This window comes from Pimephales promelas, chromosome 5, assembly GCF_988280905.1.
Source record: "Pimephales promelas chromosome 5, fPimPro1.hap1.1, whole genome shotgun sequence".
Taxonomy (NCBI): Eukaryota; Metazoa; Chordata; class Actinopteri; order Cypriniformes; family Leuciscidae; genus Pimephales; species Pimephales promelas.
In genome coordinates this window covers 33,359,578-33,384,240 of record NC_142773.1, presented here as the reverse complement: position 1 = coordinate 33,384,240, position 24,663 = coordinate 33,359,578, and the positions used below count along the sequence as shown (strand labels likewise).

Here is a 24,663-nt window from a genome sequence, read left to right as displayed (position 1 = left end):
CGAAAAATTAAGTATCCCCAATCTTCTCGAAACTCTGGATTCTGGTAGAGGGCACTGAGACTTACACCTGAGTGCAAAAATGGAGGCTCTAGACCCTTCCAGAGCTGAGATATCGAAACTCAAAATTTCGACCTGAAAAAAAAACGACAGTGTTACCCCTTTCGTTTTTTTTCATTTTCGGGCGAAAAATTAAGTTTCTCCAATCTACTCAAAACTCTGGATTATGATAGAGGGCTGTGAGACTTTGACCTGAGTGCAAAAATGGAGGCTCTAGACCCTTCCAGAGCTGAGATATCGAAACTCAAAATTTCGACCCGAAAAAAAAAACGACAGTGTTACCCCTTTCGTTTTTTTTCATTTTCGGGCGAAAAATTAAGTTTCTCCAATCTACTCAAAACTCTGGATTATGATAGAGGGTTGTGAGACTTTGACCTGAGTGCAAAAATGGAGGCTCTACACCCTTCCAGAGCTGAGATATCAAAATTCAAAATTTCGACCCGAAAAAAAACCGACAGTGTTACCCCTTTCGTTTTTTTTCGTTTTCGGGCGAAAAATTAAGTTTCTCCAATCTTCTCAAAACTCTGGATTATGATAGAGGGCCACAAGACTTTGACCCGAGTGCAAAAATGGAGGCTCTAGACCCTTCCAGAGCTGAGATATCGAAATTCAAAATTTCGCCCCGAAAAAAAAACGACAGTGTTACCCCTTTCGTTTTTTTTCATTTTCGGGCGAAAAATTAAGTTTCTACAATCTTCTCAAAACTCTGGATTATGATAGAGGGCTGTGAGACTTTGACCTGAGTGCAAAAATGGAGGCTCTAGACCCTTCCAGAGCTGAGATATCGAAACTCAAAATTTCGACCCGAAAAAAAAACGACAGTGTTACCCCTTTCGTTTTTTTTCCTTTTCGGGCGAAAAATTAAGTTTCTCCAATCTTCTCAAAACTCTGGATTATGATAGAGGGCCACGAGACTTTGACCCGAGTGCAAAAATGGAGGCTCTAGACCCTTCCAGAGCTGAGATATCGAAATTCAAAATTTCGCCCCGAAAAAAAAACGACAGTGTTACCCCTTTTGTTTTTTGTCATTTTCGGGCAAAAAATTAAGTTTCTACAATCTTCTCAAAACTCTGGATTATGATAGAGGGCTGTGAGACTTTGACCTGAGTGCAAAAATGGAGGCTCTAGACCCTTCCAGAGCTGAGATATCAAAATTAAAATTTCGACCCGAAAAAAAACCGACAGTGTTACCCCTTTCGTTTTTTTTCGTTTTCGGGCGAAAAATTAAGTTTCTCCAATCTTCTCAAAACTCTGGATTATGACAGAGGGCCACGAGACTTTGACCCGAGTGCAAAAATGGAGGCTCTAGACCCTTCCAGAGCTGAGATATCGAAATTCAAAATTTCGCCCCGAAAAAAAAACGACAGTGTTACCCCTTTCGTTTTTTTTCATTTTCGGGCGAAAAATTAAGTTTCTACAATCTTCTCGAAACTCTGGATTATGATAGAGGGCACTGAGACTTACACCTGAGTGCAAAAATGGAGGCTCTAGACCCTTCCAGAGCTGAGATATCGAAACTCAAAATTTCGACTCGAAAAAAAAACGACAGTGTTACCCCTTACGTTTTTTTTTTTTGGGCGAAAAATTAAGTATCCCCAATCTTCTTGAAACTCTGGATTCTGATAGAGGGCACTGAGACTTACACCTGAGTGCAAAAATGGAGGCTCTAGACCCTTCCAGAGCTGAGATATCAAAACTCAAAATTTCGACCCAAAAAAAAACGACAGTGTTACCCCTTACGTTTTTTTTTTTGGGCGAAAAATTAAGTATCCCCAATCTTCTCGAAACTCTGGATTCTGATAGAGGGCACTGAGACTTACACCTGAGTGCAAAAATGGAGGCTCTAGACCCTTCCAGAGCTGAGATATCGAAACTCAAAATTTCGACCCGAAAAAAAAACGACAGTGTTACCCCTTACGTTTTTTTTAGGGGAGCGAAAAATTAAGTATCCCCAATCTTCTCGAAACTCTGGATTCTGATAGAGGGCACTGAGACTTACACCTGAGTGCAAAAATGGAGGCTCTAGACCCTTCCAGAGCTGAGATATCGAAACTCAAAATTTCGACCCAAAAAAAAAAACAACAGTGTTACCCCTTACGTTTTTTTTTTTGGGCGAAAAATTAAGTATCCCCAATCTTCTCGAAACTCTGGATTCTGATAGAGGGCACTGAGACTTACACCTGACTGCAAAAATGGAGGCTCTAGACCCTTCCAGAGCTGAGATATCGAAACTCAAAATTTCGACCCGAAAAAAAAACGACAGTGTTACCCCTTACGTTTTTTTGGTGGGGGGCGAAAAAAAAAGTATCCCCAATCTTCTCGAAACTCTGGATTCTGATAGAGGGCACTGAGACTTACACCTGAGTGCAAAAATGGAGGCTCTAGACCCTTCCAGAGCTGAGATATCGAAACTCAAAATTTCGACCCGAAAAAAAAACGACAGTGTTACCCCTTACGTTTTTTTTTGGGGGGCGAAAAATTAAGTATCCCCAATCTTCTCGAAACTCTGGATTCTGATAGAGGGCACTGAGACTTACACCTGAGTGCAAAAATGGAGGCTCTAGACCCTTCCAGAGCTGAGATATCGAAACTCAAAATTTCGACCCGAAAAAAAAACGACAGTGTTACCCCTTACGTTTTTTTTTTTTTGGGCGAAAAATTAAGTATCCCCAATCTTCTCGAAACTCTGGATTCTGGTAGAGGGCACTGAGACTTACACCTGAGTGCAAAAATGGAGGCTCTAGACCCTTCCAGAGCTGAGATATCGAAACTCAAAATTTCGACCTGAAAAAAAAACGACAGTGTTACCCCTTTCGTTTTTTTTCATTTTCGGGCGAAAAATTAAGTTTCTCCAATCTACTCAAAACTCTGGATTATGATAGAGGGCTGTGAGACTTTGACCTGAGTGCAAAAATGGAGGCTCTAGACCCTTCCAGAGCTGAGATATCGAAACTCAAAATTTCGACCCGAAAAAAAAAACGACAGTGTTACCCCTTTCGTTTTTTTTCATTTTCGGGCGAAAAATTAAGTTTCTCCAATCTACTCAAAACTCTGGATTATGATAGAGGGTTGTGAGACTTTGACCTGAGTGCAAAAATGGAGGCTCTACACCCTTCCAGAGCTGAGATATCAAAATTCAAAATTTCGACCCGAAAAAAAACCGACAGTGTTACCCCTTTCGTTTTTTTTCGTTTTCGGGCGAAAAATTAAGTTTCTCCAATCTTCTCAAAACTCTGGATTATGATAGAGGGCCACAAGACTTTGACCCGAGTGCAAAAATGGAGGCTCTAGACCCTTCCAGAGCTGAGATATCGAAATTCAAAATTTCGCCCCGAAAAAAAAACGACAGTGTTACCCCTTTCGTTTTTTTTCATTTTCGGGCGAAAAATTAAGTTTCTACAATCTTCTCAAAACTCTGGATTATGATAGAGGGCTGTGAGACTTTGACCTGAGTGCAAAAATGGAGGCTCTAGACCCTTCCAGAGCTGAGATATCGAAACTCAAAATTTCGACCCGAAAAAAAAACGACAGTGTTACCCCTTTCGTTTTTTTTCCTTTTCGGGCGAAAAATTAAGTTTCTCCAATCTTCTCAAAACTCTGGATTATGATAGAGGGCCACGAGACTTTGACCCGAGTGCAAAAATGGAGGCTCTAGACCCTTCCAGAGCTGAGATATCGAAATTCAAAATTTCGCCCCGAAAAAAAAACGACAGTGTTACCCCTTTTGTTTTTTGTCATTTTCGGGCAAAAAATTAAGTTTCTACAATCTTCTCAAAACTCTGGATTATGATAGAGGGCTGTGAGACTTTGACCTGAGTGCAAAAATGGAGGCTCTAGACCCTTCCAGAGCTGAGATATCGAAATTCAAAATTTCGCCCCGAAAAAAAAACGACAGTGTTACCCCTTTCGTTTTTTTTCATTTTCGGGCGAAAAATTAAGTTTCTACAATCTTCTCGAAACTCTGGATTATGATAGAGGGCACTGAGACTTACACCTGAGTGCAAAAATGGAGGCTCTAGACCCTTCCAGAGCTGAGATATCGAAACTCAAAATTTCGACTCGAAAAAAAAACGACAGTGTTACCCCTTACGTTTTTTTTTTTGGGCGAAAAATTAAGTATCCCCAATCTTCTTGAAACTCTGGATTCTGATAGAGGGCACTGAGACTTACACCTGAGTGCAAAAATGGAGGCTCTAGACCCTTCCAGAGCTGAGATATCAAAACTCAAAATTTCGACCCGAAAAAAAACGACAGTGTTACCCCTTACGTTTTTTTTTTTGGGCGAAAAATTAAGTATCCCCAATCTTCTCGAAACTCTGGATTCTGATAGAGGGCACTGAGACTTACACCTGAGTGCAAAAATGGAGGCTCTAGACCCTTCCAGAGCTGAGATATCGAAACTCAAAATTTCGACCCGAAAAAAAAACGACAGTGTTACCCCTTACGTTTTTTTTAGGGGAGCGAAAAATTAAGTATCCCCAATCTTCTCGAAACTCTGGATTCTGATAGAGGGCACTGAGACTTACACCTGAGTGCAAAAATGGAGGCTCTAGACCCTTCCAGAGCTGAGATATCGAAACTCAAAATTTCGACCCGAAAAAAAAACGACAGTGTTACCCCTTACGTTTTTTTTGGGTAGGCGAAAAATTAAGTATCCCCAATCTTCTCGAAACTCTGGATTCTGATAGAGGGCACTGAGACTTACACCCGAGTGCAAAAATGGAGGCTCTAGACCCTTCCAGAGCTGAGATATCGAAATTCAAATTTTCGCCCCGAAAAAAAAACGACAGTGTTACCCCTTTTTTTTTTTTTCATTTTCGGGCGAAAAATTAAGTTTCTACAATCTTCTCAAAACTCTGGATTATGATAGAGGGCTGTGAGACTTTGACCTGAGTGCAAAAATGGAGGCTCTAGACCCTTCCAGAGCTGAGATATCGAAACTCAAAATTTCGACCCGAAAAAAAAAACAACAGTGTTACCCCTTTCGTTTTTTTTCCTTTTCGGGCGAAAAATTAAGTTTCTCCAATCTTCTCAAAACTCTGGATTATGATAGAGGGCCACGAGACTTTGACCCGAGTGCAAAAATGGAGGCTCTAGACCCTTCCAGAGCTGAGATATCGAAATTCAAAATTTCGCCCCGAAAAAAAAACGACAGTGTTACCCCTTTTGTTTTTTGTCATTTTCGGGCAAAAAATTAAGTTTCTACAATCTTCTCAAAACTCTGGATTATGATAGAGGGCTGTGAGACTTTGACCTGAGTGCAAAAATGGAGGCTCTACACCCTTCCAGAGCTGAGATATCAAAATTCAAAATTTCGACCCGAAAAAAAACCGACAGTGTTACCCCTTTCGTTTTTTTTCGTTTTCGGGCGAAAAATTAAGTTTCTCCAATCTTCTCAAAACTCTGGATTATGATAGAGGGCCTCGAGACTTTGACCCGAGTGCAAAAATGGAGGCTCTAGACCCTTCCAGAGCTGAGATATCGAAATTCAAAATTTCGCCCCGAAAAAAAAACGACAGTGTTACCCCTTTCGTTTTTTTTTCATTTTCGGGCGAAAAATTAAGTTTCTACAATCTTCTCAAAACTCTGGATTATGATAGAGGGCACTGAGACTTACACCTGATTGCAAAAATGGAGGCTCTAGACCCTTCCAGAGCTGAGATATCGAAACTCAAAATTTCGACTCGAAAAAAAAACGACAGTGTTACCCCTTACGTTTTTTTTTTGGGCGAAAAATTAAGTATCCCCAATCTTCTTGAAACTCTGGATTCTGATAGAGGGCACTGAGACTTACACCTGAGTGCAAAAATGGAGGCTCTAGACCCTTCCAGAGCTGAGATATCAAAACTCAAAATTTCGACCCGAAAAAAAACGACAGTGTTACCCCTTACCTTTTTTTTTTGGGCGAAAAATTAAGTATCCCCAATCTTCTCGAAACTCTGGATTCTGATAGAGGGCACTGAGACTTACACCTGAGTGCAAAAATGGAGGCTCTAGACCCTTCCAGAGCTGAGATATCGAAACTCAAAATTTCGACCCGGAAAAAAAACGACAGTGTTACCCCTTACGTTTTTTTTGGGGGGCGAAAAATTAAGTATCCCCAATCTTCACGAAACTCTGGATTCTGATAGAGGGCACTGAGACTTACACCTGAGTGCAAAAATGGAGGCTCTAGACCCTTCCAGAGCTGAGATATCGAAACTCAAAATTTCGACCCGAAAAAAAAACGACAGTGTTACCCCTTACGTTTTTTTTGGGGGAGCGAAAAATTAAGTATCCCCAATCTTCTCGAAACTCTGGATTCTGATAGAGGGCACTGAGACTTACACCTGAGTGCAAAAATGGAGGCTCTAGACCCTCCCAGAGCTGAGATATCGAAACTCAAAATTTCGACCCGAAAAAAAAACGACAGTGTTACCCCTTACATTTTTTTTTGGGGGGCGAAAAATTAAGTATCCCCAATCTTCTCGAAACTCTGGATTCTGATAGAGGGCACTGAGACTTACACCTCAGTGCAAAAATGGAGGCTCTAGACCCTTCCAGAGCTGAGATATCGAAACTCAAAATTTCGACCCGAAAAAAAAACGACAGTGTTACCCCTAACGTTTTTTTTTGGGCGAAAAATTAAGTATCCCCAATCTTCTCGAAAGTCTGGATTCTGATAGAGGGCACTGAGACTTACACCTGAGTGCAAAAATGGAGGCTCTAGACCCTTCCAGAGCTGAGATATCGAAACTCAAAATTTCGACCCGAAAAAAAAACGACAGTGTTACCCCTTACGTTTTTTTTTTGGGGGGGCGAAAAATTAAGTATCCCCAATCTTCTCGAAACTCTGGATTCTGATAGAGGGCACTGAGACTTACACCTGAGTGCAAAAATGGAGGCTCTAGACCCTTCCAGAGCTGAGATATCGAAACTCAAAATTTCGACCCGAAAAAAAAAACGACAGTGTTACCCCTTACGTTTTTTTTGGGGGGGCGAAAAATTAAGTATCCCCAATCTTCTCGAAACTCTGGATTCTGATGGAGGGCACTGAGACTTACACCTGAGTGCAAAAATGGAGGCTCTAGACCCTTCCAGAGCTGAGATATCGAAACTCAAAATTTCGACCCGAAAAAAAAACAACAGTGTTACCCCTTACGTTTTTTTTTGGGGGGCGAAAAATTAAGTATCCCCAATCTTCTCGAAACTCTGGATTCTGATAGAGGGCACTGAGACTTACACCTCAGTGCAAAAATGGAGGCTCTAGACCCTTCCAGAGCTGAGATATCGAAACTCAAAATTTCGACCCGAAAAAAAAACGACAGTGTTACCCCTTTCGTTTTTTTTTTCATTTTCGGGCGAAAAATTAAGTTTCTCCAATCTACTCAAAACTCTGGATTCTGATAGAGGGCCATGAGACTTAGACCTGAGTGCAAAAATGGAGGCTGTAGACCCTTCCAGAGCTGAGATGTCGAAACTCAAAATTTCGACCCGAAAAAAAAAACGACAGTGTTACCCCTTACGTTTTTTTTTTTTGTGGCGAAAAATTAAGTTTCTCCAATCTTCTCAAAACTCTGAATTATGATAGAGGGCCACGAGACTTTGACCTGAGTGCAAAAATGGAGGCTCTAGACCCTTCCAGAGCTGAGATATCGAAACTCAAAATTTCGACCCGAAAAAAAAAACGACAGTGTGACCCCTTACGGTTTTTTTTTGTGGCGAAAAATTAAGTTTCTCCAATCTTCTCAAAACTCTGAATTATGATAGAGGGCCACGAGACTTTGACCTGAGTGCAAAAATGGAGGCTCTAGACCCTTCCAGAGCTGAGATATCGAAACTCAAAATTTCGACCCGAAAAAAAAAACGACAGTGTTACCCCTTTCGTTTTTTTTTCATTTTCGGGCGAAAAATTAAGTTTCTCCAATCTACTCAAAACTCTGGATTCTGATAGAGGGCCATGAGACTTAGACCTGAGTGCAAAAATGGAGGCTGTAGACCCTTCCAGAGCTGAGATATTGAGATACCGCGTAGCATTTATGCCAAATAAATATCTCAATATCTCAGCTCTGGAAGGGTCTAGAGCCTCCATTTTTGCACTCAGGTCTAAGTCCCATGGTCTTCTATCAGAATCCAGAGTTTCAAGAAGATCAGAGAAACTCAAAATTTCGACCCAAAAAAAAAAACTGACCCTGTCGGTTTTTTTTTTTGGTTTTTTTTTGTGTGCAAAAATAAGTTTCTCCAATCTTCTTGAAACTCTGGATTTCTGATAGAGGGCCATGGGACTTATATCTAGAGCGTCCATTTTTGCGCTCAGGTCTTTCAACCCGGTCACACTAATATCAGGTACTTTTTACTTAAGTATGGTTGTCATTGTGTTACTTCTACTTTTACTAAAGTAAATATTTATCTGGTTATTTGTATTTTTACTTAAGTACTGAGATTCAGTACTTCCTCCACCACTGGAAATGACTTTGATTTGTATTGTACAAACCTGTGGTTCACTCACTGCATCGTCTCTCTTCTGTGTTTAGGGAGGCACCAGGCGGCAGTGTGCGAGGTAAATGGATTTGTGTATGTGATTGGTGGCGCTGAGTCCTGGAACTGCTTAAACTCAGTAGAGCGCTACAACCCAGACAACAACACGTGGACCCTGGTGGCCCCCATGAACGTGGCCCGTCGTGGAGCTGGTGTGGCTGTGTATGAAGGTAAATGGAGACAAAATAGGAGGTGTATAGATTTCCATCTAGTCCAGGATGGTTATAAAGTCTCACTGGTAGGAAAATGATGTAAGCTTGTTAAATTCAGGACTTTTCTTCATTTTCTCAATCAAGTTATTTCCATCTGCTTCCAGGGAAGGTTTTTGTGGTTGGAGGATTTGACGGCACTCACGCTCTGCGCTGTGTGGAGGTCTATGATCCAGCCCACAACGAGTGGAGAATGTTAGGCAGCATGATGTCAGCACGAAGCAATGCAGGGCTGGCTGTGTTGAACGGTGTGCTCTGTGCTGTCGGGGGCTTTGATGGCAATGAGTTTCTCAACACCATGGAGGTGTATGACCCAGAGAAGAATGAGTGGAGCCCGTTTATAGAGGGATTAGCTAAGAATTGAATGGTGTCAGAATCCCGTGCTCAGTCGGACACATTGTGATGTGATTGTATTTGACTTATGTTCATCTGTTTGTTTAGGTGCTGAGGAAATGACTCTGATAGATGCTCATATAGGGTTGCCCAAAGCAACATAAAACCTTTGCATATTGCATAATTATGATGTAAATAAATTTCTGTCTTTTTGTTTTTAATGCATTTGTTGTTTCACCATCAAAGCCAGTAACTGTAGTAATATGGAGATGGTAAGGTTAATTTCATAAGAACAGGTTTATTAGTGTTATAATATGATCTGTGGCAAAGGTTCACGACCCGCTGCAGTCAGATGCAGTGCTTATGATTGACTTTACAATGATTATGATGATTGATCATGGCTTTTTATTGAAGATACGATAAGTATAGTTGTAAAGTCTTAGACCACAGGATACTTGGCTAAAGCTCATCTTGACTGGGGCCACAATGCTTCAGTGGAATTGTATCTTTTGCCTTTTTATAGCATTTTTACACAACTGATCTAAGTGTCTAATACATAATATTGAAAAGCATGCATTCAGTTATGGATGAATCTGTGCCACAGGCTTGTTTTTAATTAAATTCTTATCTATGTCTGCTTCATGTTAAAGAAGCCAATGATGATAATGTCACTTAACACCTAATGTCTCATCTTATTCATTGAAAATGTTGTAAATGATTTTTTTTGTTTAACTTTCGGTACAAAAAAGGTGCAAAAATTAATAAACCTTTTCAACTTAGAAGACAAGTCTGTTTCCTAACATGTCTCTCCATTGGGGGTCTTGAAACAACTACCTTGATACTTTTAATGATACAAGTACATTTTGAAGTTATTTATATATAAAAAGTATCTAGCAAATCAACAGCACTAAAACCTTTCAGGGCTGTTTTGTCTGAGGGATTATGTAAGAGCTGTGCCGTTTTTCATAGTTGTGGTTTCTTACATAAGACATGCAGTGCCTGCGCGAACAGCATTCAAAGACCTTAACGCATAACATCAAATGCCAACTCTTACTGACACTGCTATTTACAGACTTCTATTAGTATACATTGTTTTTTTACTCACTTTATTTCCAGCATGTATGTGCTGACATTCGACCCAAAAACAGGTGTGTGATAAACAGGAAATGACACGGTTAGAGCCCACAAAATAATACCTTTCTCTCTTTAACAGCCTTTGGGGGCTTTCCTCGGCTATTGGAGTTCATTTGTTCCTCCAGTCTAAATCACACTTTATCTTTCCTTAGATAACACTGTCTTCTATTAAGTGCTTTCAGAAAGTACTATCAGTACCTACCCAGTTAATAATTTTTGGTTCCCAGAACATTCAGGGGATGTTATTTTATGGTAATAAAATTAAAAAAGAACATCCTTAGAACGTTCTATGGTTGCTGGATAATAATTTGCTTGGATTTGTATTGCTGGTCTAATCTATCGCATTCACACAGGCAGTGTTACGCCAACGATTTTCAATAGGTGCCTATGCACTAACACAGAGGAACAGTATCGTTGGAATCACTTTCAGAAAGATATAATATGTATATTTATATATGGTCAGAAACTCTTGTGTGATTTCAATTCAGTTGGTTAAGTATGGTTCAGTCCCAGAAGGCAACTTTTATTATGCAGCATCTGGTTTTAGTTTCAGATAAATCCCCCTTGCTCAAGCTGTTAAGCATCCACATCCCATGGGTGAAAAAAGTCATTCTGGGACTCATTACTAACTTTGCAGCCATACTGTCCAGAGAATAGAGATGAAGAACATTTGTCAATGGATGTCTACATCAAAATTAAGAAGTGACATGATTATTACTAAGAACGCTTCCTTCATGTACACGCAGTAGTAGATATATAAATATTCTAAAGAGTGTCCATTCAAGTTAATGTATAACAAATGGTTTACACTGGAATCAGGAAATATATTCTTTGTTTAATGACTTGCAATGTTTAGTATATTTAACTAAATAGAACATAATGATAACTAAAATGTTAAAATACATTTTCCTAAAATTAGAAATAATTATTGAAAGTGAAAGTAACATGTTAAAAGAAAAGAATGTATTGCATCACATTAGGACACAATTCCACATGCTTTCTATGCTAGAAAATATTTCTGTCTGCTGAACGTCATAAATCACATCTAAAGAGATAAGCTATGTAACGTTATTGAGAATGAGGAGTCACGTGCCTATTTGGGGGGGTCTGAGCTGGTCAGCCATGATGGTAGGAGACGCTATCGGTTACCAGGGGCCAGTGGTGGAGGAAGTACTGAATCTCAGTACTTAATTAAAAATACAAATAACCAGATAAATATATAGTATGGTTGTCATTGTGTTACTTCTACTTTTACTAAAGTAAAAAGTACCTGATTTTAAATGTACTTTAAGTATTAAAAGTAAAAGTACTTGCATAATTTATTTTCTTAATGTCTATTTTCTAATGATTAATAAAACATTTAATTCTAACTCATTCAACCTAATACTCCTATAATGATGTTCAATAATGATGGAAAAAAAAATGTCACCATTTTTGAAACAAGCTTGCAATTAGGCAATGTACACATCATACTTATCCTTACTATATGTTAACTATGGCAGTAAACGCGATTAATTTATGGTGTAATTCTGAACCTCTTGGCTTGCCATAATCCTAACCAAACGTATATTACACACGGTGCGTTTCCTATGCATGTAAAAACTAATTTTCGCGTATAAATTGCACTATAAACGCACTGCGTGCGAGACGCATTTAGTGTGACCGGGTTGATGTATATCTAGAGCCTCCATTTTTGCACTCAAGTCTAAGTCCCATGCCCCTCTATCAGAATCCAGAGTTTCAAGAAGATCAGAGAAACTCAAAATTTCGACCCAAAAAAAAACCGACAGTGTTACCCCTGCGAAAAAATAAATTTCTCCAGTCTTCTTGAAACTCTGGATTCTGATAGAGGGCCATGGGCCTTAGACCTGAGTGCAAAAATGGAGGCTCTAGACCCTTCCAGAGCTGAGATATTGAGATATTTATTTGGCATAAATGCTACGTGGTATCTCAATATCTCAGCTCTGGAAGGGTCTACAGCCTCCATTTTTGCACTCAGGTCTAAGGCCCATGCCCCTCTATCAGAATCCAGAGTTTCAAGAAGATCAGAGAAACTCAAAATTTCGACCCCCCAAAAAAACGACAGTGTTACCCCTGTCGTTTTTTTTTTTTGGGGGCAAAAAAATAAATTTCTCCAATCTTCTTGAAACTCTGGATTCTGATAGAGGGCCATGGGCCTTAGACCTGAGTGCAAAAATGGAGGCTCTAGACCCTTCCAGAGCTGAGATATCGAAACTCAAAATTTCGACCCGAAAAAAGATATATTGAGATATTTATATATATTGAAAGATACAATATATTGAGATATTTATTTGGCATAAATGCTACGTGGTATCTCAATATCTCAGCACTGGAAGGGTCTAGAGCCTCCATTTTTGCACTCAGGTCTAAGTCCCATGGCCCTCTATCAGAATCCAGAGTTTCAAGAAGATCAGAGAAACTCAAAATTTCAACCCCCCCCCCCCAAAAAATAAGTTTCTCCAATCTTCTTGAAACTCTGGATTCTGATAGAGGGCCATGGGACTTGGGACTATGGCAACCACACGTCACTGGTGAGACAAACGTGCAACGGACGGACGGTCAGATTACGTTTTGGCAGGGGAAAAACTGATCAGAAAATGTAATGAAAATGTAACAGAAGTAGTAGAAATGTAGTGGAGTAGAAAGTATAATAATTGCTGCAAAATGTAACGAAGTAAAAGTAAAAAGTATGCGCTATTTATTCTACTTAAGTAAAGTAAAGATACGTGAAAAATGTATATAAGTAAAGTAACAAAGTTGTACTTCGTTACGTTCCACCACTGCCAGGGGCAACGCTTTTAGAACCCATAGACGCAACTAAACATTCCAGAGCTCTTAAATTTTCGCGCATTTATTATTTTGGCAGGACAGAGACGGATCTAAGAATACGAGGAAAAACAACACTTTTGCATATGTTCATTAGGGCACAGCAAACAGTGAAAATCGTATACTAAACGCATCAGCAAACCTAGCAATCCGGCGTCTCCTCGTTAGATCAGACTCTCCCTGCTGTGTCAATTTCGGTAACCCCAAAAACTTAATTCCATTGTTCCTATGTTTTCCATATGTATCGTGTGAGTTACTGGAGGAGTTAACGCAGCAGTTACTTCCAGGCATGGTAAAACAGTGCAGTATTGCGAGAAACTCCTCTACTACCGAGCTAAAAACTCACGTAATCAATCTACCAACCACGTAAACTCACCTACCAACATGGCGGAAAGGGGAGGGGCACTGTAAAATGACGTCAACTCCTCATTCTCAACAGGCTACGTGTGGTGCATGATCTGGCTTCAGGCTGTCACGTGATCATTCCTCATGGAGTTTCTCTTATTCAGGAAGTCAAAAAAAAACACCTTGTAGCAACAGCACACCAACAATTGTCCCAAATGGTGGCATGGTGCCCAAGGGATTTGGCCCAAGCGTTTCTATCACCGTCTAAACAAAGGAAGAAAGTGTTAGAAGCATTTACATACAGAGCACCAATCACAACACAGCACATTTTGTACTGTTATCTAATTGGCCAAGCAGGCTTGATTCAGAGCAGAGTGAAAGTTTATTGGGTTTTTTGGCTTGAACGTGAAGAACATGTGCTACCAACAACATTTGCACATGATAAACTTAACAGTTAGTTCAGGAACATGATAAAAGTCTAGAAGATTTTTATGGTAATGAGGGGGTGGCGTGTTTTACCTCAGACATAGCAATCGAGTTCAGAGTGGCACTAGTGCTGAAGATTTGAGGCAACAGTGACACATTTGTGGTGTGACCAAACAATATGCAAGAGGTTTGTGGACGTGTCCGTACAGGTTGAGGTTACACAGGGAATAAATGACTCAGAGATGGGCAATATGGCCAAAATCTTATATCACGGTTTATGTCTTTTAATATCACCCTAACTGTATGTAGCTATGTAGGTTTACCATACACAGATCTACTCTTTTTACTCTTCGGAATTTCTAAAATGTCTGGGCTCTCTTCCTCAATTGACACGATAGTAAAACTAGGTCGGACCGCAGTTTCACGGGGAGCATTTGGAGATATTTAGAGATTAGAGACTCTAGGCCTTCACTCAATGAACAACATCTCAACACTACTTCTTCCAAAATTTGATTCAAAAAGAATCGCTACTTCTTCCAAAAAGAATCGCTACTTCTTCCAAAATTTGATTCAAAAAGAATCGCTACTTCTTCCAAAAAGAATCACTACTTTTTCAAAAAGAATTGCTACTTTTTTACAAAAATATTTGCTACTTTTTCCAAAAGAATCGCTACTACTCTGCTAAATGTTTCCCACTGGATGCTGAAACATTGCACAGAAATTCTGACAACAAAATAATAAAAAGAAAATAAACAAAATCAGTGAATGGAGGCTTTAATCACAGACAGGGGATGCAGTTCCTGTTCCTCACTGAGTCAAAGCAATATCTGATTGTTCAGAACAGTGCATGAGGAACCAGCCCAAGAATGTTCTCAACTCAACCAGCCCTCATCTCTCCAAATGAAGTTTTATTAAGTTCGGGAGGAGCACGTTCAGATAATTAACAAGAGTGGACAGCATTCAGCAATCAATGATAAGAGAGTAGACTCAGCAGTCTTACCTCAATCCATTGACAGTTTGCAGCATACCCCCTCCACCCCTTCTCCACATTCCTAGTTCTAAAAATCACTTACATACGGGGGGAGTACTCTGGGTTCGGGCTGAATTCCGAGCTCGGAGCCCTCCCACCGGACAGCACGCCAAATACGCATTAAATCTTACTCCCTCAAAATTATACGTGAATGTGAACTCGTGAAACACACACTTACACTTAAAGAAAACTTGAAATAAGATCAACTGTTTTGATTGCCAGGAAATAATGTTGCTATCTGCAAACCGCTGAGTAAAATAATATCATCAAGACTTGTAGTTTGATGCCGCCTGACAAACGATTATTGACCAGCTTAAAAATGAACATCATCAGCATATAGGTTTTCTAATCTCATGCTTACATCTGTTTATGATAGCTGTGAGCATCAGATGGACTAACAACAAGCAAACACATGAGCAGATGCCAACTAATCTAAAGTTACGGACATTCATGCTTATATACTTCTGTTGACCAAGAGTCAAACAGGCTCTTTCAGTATCTCACAAACGTCGACACCGAATGGTCCACCCCACAGAGATCATTCTTGATCTGTGAAAATGCCAGAGTGCTTAAGGTTATATGGGCATACTGTCAGGGGCTTTTATAAATGCATTGGCCATCTTTTGATGTGGGAGGCTGCAGCTCTCAGCCCTTTCAAGGCACCGGGGTGTAAGCGGCCCCTACCATGACCCCGACCGCATTAAGTTCAAGACCGCCCTGAGAGCGCTAGCAAAAACACATTTCTGAGCCTGACAAGTGAGGGTCAGCGGCCTCCTCACTGTGAGGCTATAACAATTCCATATCAACCTTTGCAGAACTGACACAGACAGGAACTGACTGTACATGAACCACATGGCCTACCTCAATCTCTGTTCTTGACACTTAATGACTGGTGGGTAGGAGTAAGCCACAAGGGAATATATCACGGTCTCTTAAGCTTCAGGGTGCAGGAACTGAGAAGGTAAGACAGATACTTGTAAATCAGATGTTTCACAATATGCATAAGAACATAAAAATAATTGTTTTATCATATTAGCCATTTTTATTGGTTCATCCTTAATTGATAAAATAGCTGGGTGGGACATATTACCTTGCTGTAAAAAAAACATTTGTAAACATGTTCTGCTTTTAAGCTAATACTTTGTTTTGTGATATGTTTTTACACCATGACAGTTTCTTGACTTTTCTATTATATCAATGGTCATAGCCTTAAATGACCTGAGCACTAGCGCCACCTACTGGGGGTTTGTTGTTGCTACTCCAGTATCCCAGAGAACCTCTTAAAAAAAAAGTGAAACCAGGATTTGCATACATTTTTTTTATTTATTTTCCAAACAAAAACGCTGTTTACATTTTTTCCCCAAATAACAACATTAACTCAAATGTATGCCAAGGATGTCAAACTAAAAGTATTTCATGCTCTAAAAAGTTTTTCCATGTCTTGGACGAAGTGTCTATATGAAATGCAACTATCAAAAACTGGGTCCAAATTTACAACTGAACTTTCGTTTTTATGAAATGGTACTAGTTGAAACAATGGTGTCAATATACATTTTCCAGGTAGTTATTCTATAAAGTGATGTCGTATGTACAATCTCCGAAACATCTGACGACCAACACAATAGTACAGACTAGTGACATGACGCGTCATGTGAACTAAGCCATTGTACTGGTACACAGTGGCAAGATGCAGTCATGTTAGTGAATAAATGTTGCTGCTACAGGAGTGGTGTGTCAGAAAATGCACTTAAAATCTCTTACATGTTCTCTTGAACGTAAAGAACAGCGCCATTGGCTATGAAAGCCACCTTTCAACAGTATGATTTCCTCATGGTGTTACCGTTGCAATATCCATTTTGACTAAAATTTTGGCGTGTTGAAGGCAACGTCTGAGTCCGCTTGACTCAAAAAGGACTCAACATGAAACAATGAAATGGTTGTCAACTGAAAGGGTGAGAAAAAACAAACAAATCCACACTGGTTTGACTTCCATAACCCTCCCACCCATTCCCAATGATCGACCCTGGTCTCGTTCTCATACAAAAAGACAATAAAAAACAAATCAAAGCAGCCACAGTTATTGAGGAGCCAGGGCTCCAGAGACTATTTTACTCCAGATGAGGAGGAACAAAGAAAGAAACAGGGAGAGAGAAGAGAGGGTGAACCATCAGTCTGTCCCGGGTCAGCTTGGACCCTCGTGTCTCACAGGATTCATTTGTGCTCCTTTGTTGGGGCGAAGTACAACTCCATGGGCTTGTTGACTTTCCAGTACTTCTCGCTCACCAGCTCCAAGGAGAAGGAGCCGTTCAGGACCTGTGAGGGGAAAAGAGACACACTGTCATGCTGATGAAATGTACATATGACACACGTTTATAAAAATCCAATGGCATTCATTAGGGCTGGGTATTGAGACAAATTTCACAATTCGATTCGATTTCGATTCACAAGCTTGCAATTCGATTCGATTTCGATTCGATTCAATATCGATTATTTTGGATATCAGTTACAATAAATGGCAATTTTTCTCAAGGGAATCAAATCTCTTAACTAATGCTATAAACTGTGGGAGTCTAGTTGTAGCCTACTAGGGTTATTAGCCTAGAAGGTAATAATGAATGAATCACTTAAATTACAATTTTATTTATTTTTATAATAAGAAGATTATATGAAATATAAACATTTAAATGGTGGCTGTCATAAAAACTTGCCAGATTTATTCAAATATGCATTAAATATTGAAGAACATTAGGTTATAATGCATATGTAATATGGTGTATATATTTAGCAAAATGCTCCTCTCTGGAGTTATTTTTTCTAGCTGACTAACGAGTTTATGTGGGTTTTCTGAGGTAAATATGACGATGACATTGATTACAAGCTGTTTAACTGACGTCTTTCCACGGTTGAAACGCTGATTGAGCGAATCAATGTGACATGATATGGATTTCGATAAGTTGTACTCTATCTTTAACACACTTTCAGATGCTCATTAATGTTTATTTCGCGCTGTGACTGGTATTATTAACTGCTGCTTCTCTAGAGCTGCGTCAGAGCGATCTCACGCCACAGCGCCAAAACTCTATTTATGTTTTTGAATTTCTAAAGAAAATGGACGTAATATGAAAATTGAGACTTTGTTTCATATCAATAGTAGCAAAGGACAAAGATTATTGCGATTTTTTGGATGCGCGCAGCCGCGATACAATGTCCCATTCATTCAAATGAAACAGGATGACTAATCGATTCTTGAGACTTAAGAATCGATATCGGTTCGGAAAAATGAGAATCGATTAATATCGAGAAATCGATATTTATTACCCAGCCCTAGCATTCATAGTTTTTTCATGTGATGTCACACTCGTCTAAGAATGACCAAACTACATAGACAAGCAGATGTGCCAAGAATATGAACGGAACACTAAATTGCATTTTGTGGCTTAACGCATTAAAGGTGCCATATAACATCATAAATCAAATCCTACTCCATATTCCATAACAGATGGGGGCAGTATACCTCCAAAAAATGACTTGTGCTCCTACCATCGCGCATGTTATTCAAATCATTTGACATGATAGTAAAAGGTTGGAAGACCGCAGTTTCACGTGGAACATTTGGAGATTTTTAGAGATCAGAGACTCAATGAACTAAACACTAGAGTGAACTAAACTAAACGCTATGAATCTCAACACTAAATGATGAAGGCCGCCTCATAGATCTCAAAAACAAGCTGGTGCATTTCGACGGTATGGGAAAATAAAAGCTTGGGCAATTATTTGAAGTTTATGGTATTCGTTTTGTTCATATTACACTTTTATTGTTAGTGAATTAATTTGACAGACAGCATTCGCTGATGTTGATCAAGCTAGCGCCGTGAATTCACCGTGAGACGCACGCAATTGACACTTAGCAAGCAGGTTAGTTAAGCTCTCAGATTCTGTCAATTATATTACGCAATTCAAAGAATAAATACCGTTTTGGCGCTTGTACATGTTACACTACAGATCCCTAGCGCACGTGAACCGATCGTCTCTACTAGCTTGAAAAAGAACATGAACTCTGTTGAAAGATATAGTATGCTACAACTTACCAAAATGTATTCCTCATGCATAATGTCGACCAATCATTTTTTGAACTCTTCCCTGAACTGAAATGTAGTAATTGGCTGTATTTCCACACGACTGACATCAGGTTCAAGTACACACAAGCCGGCCGGCGCGAGCGCGACTCACTCGTCTATTGCAGTTTGGCTGGTGCTAACGTTGCCCGTCCGCATACCGCCTCCCATGGCCGGAACTGGTATTACGATACCTGCCGGGCCGGGGCTAGTAATTTAGCATGCTAATTCAGGTTAATATCTCGGCAGCACTATAACTTGTCAGTTTTTTAATGACATCTTTGCACTTATTTCTTCTCATTCTTTTGATGCGTGTAGCTCATTTTTCGTATATTGTTACCTCAATTATTACATATGCCACCTTTAAAGATGTGGTCATGTTAAGCGTTTTCCCTTAGAAAACCATTATAAAGACAATGCTTATGCAATTTCGTGCATTGTGGTCATATTCTGGGCTCATCTGCTTGTCTGTATTTAGTGAGCATCATTCAATAAGGTATACTGAATTTGATCTTTTAACATCAGCGTCTTAATACATTAAGCCACATTAAGCATTGTTCCCTCTTGTTTGTGAGGGTTTTAGAATGTCCCACTGTTTTTAGTGATTGAAATAGTGTGTTGGATCACAAGTGCCCCCCAAAAAAATGTTTTTGAGAGGGGATCTAAATATTCACAGCTTCAAACAAATGGAAAACTGACAGAGCTGTGCTAGTTCTATGGATTTGCCCTAAACGTGCCTAAAAACTATTAATTAACTGCATTAAAATTGTAATTGGTATAACATCCAAGCAGCAGTATCAGATGTTAAACGTTTATCCTATCATAATATTTGTCGAAATAATCATACTTTGATTGCTTGACCATATTGTGCAGTCCTAGATGTCTTTAGCATTAGAAGCAGCATCAAACTCACTGTGAACTGGTTGTTTGCTGTAGGGATGTAGATGGTGTACTGTTTTTCGCTGGCTGCCTCTACGTTGATGGGGCTTCCTTCTTGGTTCTTGCGCATTTCCTCCAGAGCCAATCTGACAGCTAAGTATTTTGAGAGGTGGTCCACTGTGGCATTCCCCGAAGTCTTAATATACCTTGTAACAAATTCCACATTCAAAGTCAGACTAAATAAAATTAACAACAGAAACTTGCTTAAAACACTAAATTTGGTTAGAACTGCATATATGTTAGTGAACAGATTAACAGAGATGGCCCACCTTGTCTGCGCAGCGTCTTCTTTCTCCATCAGTGTCGGATGAGGGCGGAACACCAGCTCAATCTCGCTGGCCCCGTCCAGAGCCAGGTCTCCTCCTCCGTTCTCTGTGGCATTGTCCATGTCCAGTCCCGAGTCGTCAGAAGTTTTGGTTCGTTTGATGCTGGGCCCGGCCTCTTGGTTACTGTGCACTGATGCATTGCTGCAGTGTGAACTGTCCCCATTATCCTCTGCCCCGCTGCCATTTTCGATCTGGTGCTTCTTCCCCCGCTGCAGTCTATAGTGGTGAAGTGGGAACACAGTAACAAAAACAGATGAATGAAAAACAACAACAAAGCAGCAAAAAGCTGTCTTAAGGCCTTTTCACACCGACCAAGGCCGATAACTATAATGATAAGGATAAAGATAGTTATATTATTATAGTTCTAGTCCACATCACAATTATAATAATAATGACACAGATAAATGTTACCACTTAAATCACTTTTAGACCAATTTTGTTACAATAAATAAATTGACAGCAAATCAGAATTCATACGAGAGCTTGAGCCTCTAAAGCAGCATTGGACAAAAATCAGCACGAGATTTGAAAAAATAGAACGTTATCGATATCGTCCTTGTATAGTTATAGAGTCCATTGACTGAAAAAACATAGTATTTAATATCCAGTCAAGTTTTAATAGATTTAGCAGTACATAAGATGTATGGTAGCACTAGAAACAGCAAGCTAAACCTTTATGTCAATTATTGAATTCACGAAAATAAATATGTTATTAGAATAAATTTCACATGGAACCATGTCAGCCATCTAACCTGTTCAAGGCTTGGATTTTTAAGCCCTCTTCAATACTGTGGCTGAGCGCCTGCTGGTTGTTGTGCTTGCTGATGCGGGCCAACACTCTTTCCTGGTGGGCTTCGTACTCGTCTCTGCTGGGGTAGATCTTACTGATCAGGGCGTCAAAGTTGGGGTCTGGACGGAGGGAGCGCTTAGACACCAGCTTCTTCCTGCATGTTGGACACTCCTTATTCCTGTGAACCAGAGAAGAAATGACAATTAATGGTAAAATAAAAAGGTAGTTCATATATATCTGACTGCTTGTATTCATTGACAAAAATGCAGCAATGTTCAGTAATAAGAAGTCTATGGAAGCTGCAATATTAATCCTTTCAATTATAATTTGATGTAGTGTTTTATTTATATCAGATATCAGATTTATATCAGTGTGTAGTAGTAGCTTCCTTGTCTCTGATAAGCATGGCACTTCATGCTGCACCTCTGGCGTAACTTTGTTTTTGTTTTTTGTGCAAGTTGCAACAGTTCTGTTCAGGGCAACAGAAACACTGTGTTATCGGAGCCTTTATAATTAATTAACCATGACGTTTTAAAGAGCGGTTAATCATGAAGTCGGTTTATTCGCTGCATCCCTAGTGTTAACCACGGACACTCCAGTATTACTAGCACGTATTCATTCACACCACAAACAAAATGTACAGTATAATATCTGAGCACATAAATCCTACGGATAACACAAACCCACCCTGATCTGAGTGCAGTGATGATGCAGTCGGCACAGAAGCGGTGCAGGCACTCCTTGGTGGTCATGGTGTTCTTTAGCATGTCCAGACAGATGGGACACATGAGCTCACTGTGTAAGCTGCGCGGGGACACGGCGATCTCCAGACCATCCGTGATGGCCTCCTAGAGGAGCACAACATCACAGAAGCTGCATTGAGGGTCGAAAACTAGGCAACATCTACCAAATAGGTCTCTCGCCAGGGTTTCACTAGCACATGGGTTTTTAGGTGCCACTGACCCCCATATATAATGCCCATGTGCGGAACCCCACCACTAAAAAGGCACCTATCTATTAAAAGCACAGAATTTAAATGCTGATGTACATTATAATATACATATATATATATATATATATTTCTAACCAGTGATGTAGCGGTATACTGTATAACTTATTTGTATTAATTAAAACAATACATTTATTTTATTCTAATTTAATAGATTATTATCGAACTAATATTTTTATTTTAATTATTTAATTAATTATTTTATTTTAATAAATGTGAAACATTTCACATTTTTTATTTTACAATTAAATTTTTTAAAATTAATGTATATGTTTTAATTAGGGCTGTGCAAAAATTAATTGCGATTAATCGCATCCAAAATAAAAGTCTGTGTTTACATAATATATTTGTGTGTGCAGTATATATTTATTTTGTATATGTAAATTCCTATGCATGCATGTATATATTTAAGAATTATTTGCGCTTACATTCTGTATATATACATAAATACATAATCTATATTATATAAATATAAATATTTTATATATCAATAACACATTTTATCAAATATATACATGCATGTGTGTGTATTTATATATACAAAATAGTTATGTACAGCACAAATAAATATATTATGTAAACACAGACTTTTATTTTAGATGCGATTAATCGCAATTAATTTTTGCACAGCCCTAGTTTTAATCTAATTTATTTACATATGTCATTCTTCGTATTATTATTATTATTATTATCATAATAATTCGTATTATTGTTATCATTACATATTTATTTATGTTTACAGTTTTTCTCTAGACTTTTCCATGGACCCCATGTCACTCCTTTGCAACCCCCTGTGGGTCCCTGGAGCCCAGTTTGAATACCCCTTGCACTACATACTGTCAGAATCACACTTGGAAAACATAAATGTACAATAATTGGCATGTGAATTTTCTTACCTGTGGAGTTCTCTGTAATTCATAGAGACTAAGCTCCCATGTCTTGCTGAGGGGTTGAACCCCATTCGTCTGGACCGTCTGTGTCATATTTATACACTGTCTCCTTCACCTCTGTGAAAAACAGCCAAAGAAAACATTACTCACATAAATATTAAAATCTACTATAAGAGCTACATGATGTGATGAGATGAGACAGAATCAAAACATTAATAGCATGTTTCATGTCAAAATCCATACATGATGAAATATTTACGACTTATTAAAAACCTATTGAAGACAAAGATCTTACAATTTTCGAATGTGCTTGTTTAGGACAAGGACAACAAAGTAATTTCCATCATGATCATCTCTGACAACTGACATCTGAGGGATGTTATGGTCTGATGACGTTGGTTTAAGTCGAAAGCTGGCGCGTGATTACGTCCATTAAACTCTACTCATGTTTACTTCAATCATCAACTCTACATTGTCTTGTTTTAGATCATCATACTATAATACACAATTAATCTGTCTAACCCTGCAGTCACAGAGCTAGCAGGCTAAAATTAGCTTATGAAGGCACTTAACGTTACAACTCTTTGTGTCACTGAATAGACGAAGCATCTTCCTGTACGTACAACGTGTCTTTTGAATGACTGTGCCTGCCCTTCATCAACGGAGAACAAAAACAAATCAAAATAATCGGAAGAAAAAAAAAATATGCGGAAAGGTTTTATCTCCTGCGCTGTCATGAAAACGTAGAGCTAACGGCTAACTCTCTCTGCTAATCCAGAGGCTGTGTTTACAGGCTGCATTAAATCAACTTTGAACTCAGTGTCGGCGATATTGTGACATAAAACCTTTTGCGCTAATGAAAACGTCAATCTCGACAACCAGAAAAAAATTATATTTTTGTACAAACGCAGCTGTTTGCATACTTACATTTCAATGTTGTGAACACTCACTCTCTCTCTCTCTCCTGCCAGCGCGTTCTGGTGAGCTCAATATGGCGGATTCATTGGGCCCTGATGAACTCTGGGAAATGTGGTATTTTCCTAAAACTGAGTCAGTTTTAAGTCAGTCATCCACTTCGATACTGTGTAAAATGCAGTTCATCGTTTATTTTTGAATCACATGTTCATTTGAATAAACTCACGTGTCTTCTTCATCTATGTTATACTTGAATATTTATGGTTTATGGTTGTTGTTGTTTTTTTAGAAAATTGAAAAACTTGACTACAATTGTTTTGTTTATGGCAGCCCTTTGATGGACTAGCCACCTGTCCAGGCTGTTTCCTGAAACGCTGGGATACATTACACCAGAGCATATGGCTCTGCATTACACGGCGAAATTAAGTTAATAACTTAATTTAATTAACTTAGCCAATTCCCACCACAAATTCATACTTTGGTAGAGAGAGAGAGAGAGAGAGAGAGAGAGAGAGAGAGAGAGAGAGAGAGAGAGAGAGAGAGAGAGAGAGAGAGAGAGAGAGAGAGATACTAGGTTAAGTCTAATTTTTTAAGTCGAATTTTTATTAAAAAATTAAGACAATTTTATTTACACTCATTTTAATCAACTTGAGCTTATAATTAAAGCGTGTCATGCCGCCATGGGCAGCTTATTAGATTGTTTCAATTCAATTTCACTTTCAATTCAACTCAATTCATTTTGAATGCCTATTAGGCTATTAAAATTTATAAATTATGAGAT

The 24,663-nt window shown here is 39.1% G+C and overlaps 2 protein-coding genes across 3 annotated transcripts in view; one reads left to right on the top strand and one right to left on the bottom strand.

Annotated features, from left to right (window-relative positions):
- Positions 1–9,848, top strand: part of ivns1abpb (influenza virus NS1A binding protein b) — a 77,480-nt gene extending 67,632 nt beyond the window's left edge. For both annotated transcript variants that reach the window (XM_039677032.2, XM_039677033.2), the window contains 2 exons: positions 8,571–8,744; positions 8,891–9,848. In XM_039677032.2, coding sequence (XP_039532966.1) covers positions 8,571–8,744; positions 8,891–9,147 — 431 coding nt within the window. In that variant the 3' untranslated portion in view covers positions 9,148–9,848. The remainder of the gene's footprint in view (positions 1–8,570; positions 8,745–8,890) is intronic.
- A 7,113-nt stretch (positions 9,849–16,961) lies between these two features.
- Positions 16,962–24,047, bottom strand: rnf2 (ring finger protein 2). The gene is made up of 7 exons (XM_039677665.2): positions 23,895–24,047; positions 22,974–23,084; positions 21,756–21,916; positions 21,031–21,246; positions 20,222–20,494; positions 19,927–20,098; positions 16,962–17,211 (listed from the first exon to the last, which is right to left on the bottom strand). Exons 2-7 carry the CDS (start codon positions 23,058–23,060, stop codon positions 17,110–17,112), a joined length of 1,011 nt encoding a protein of 336 aa, XP_039533599.1. The 5' UTR covers positions 23,061–23,084; positions 23,895–24,047; the 3' UTR covers positions 16,962–17,109.
- Positions 24,048–24,663: the final 616 nt, after the last annotated feature.

Excerpts from the sequence above, each read along its gene's own strand:
- rnf2 (XM_039677665.2), bottom strand. The coding sequence starts at position 23,060 with ATGACACAGACGGTCCAGACGAATGGGGTTCAACCCCTCAGCAAGACA. Across the intron at positions 20,495-21,030 it reads AAAATCCAAGCCTTGAACAG|ACTGCAGCGGGGGAAGAAGC; the intron begins GTTAGATGGCTG and ends TCACCACTATAG. Across the intron at positions 17,212-19,926 it reads CAGCAAACAACCAGTTCACA|GTCCTGAACGGCTCCTTCTC; the intron begins GTGAGTTTGATG and ends TTCCCCTCACAG.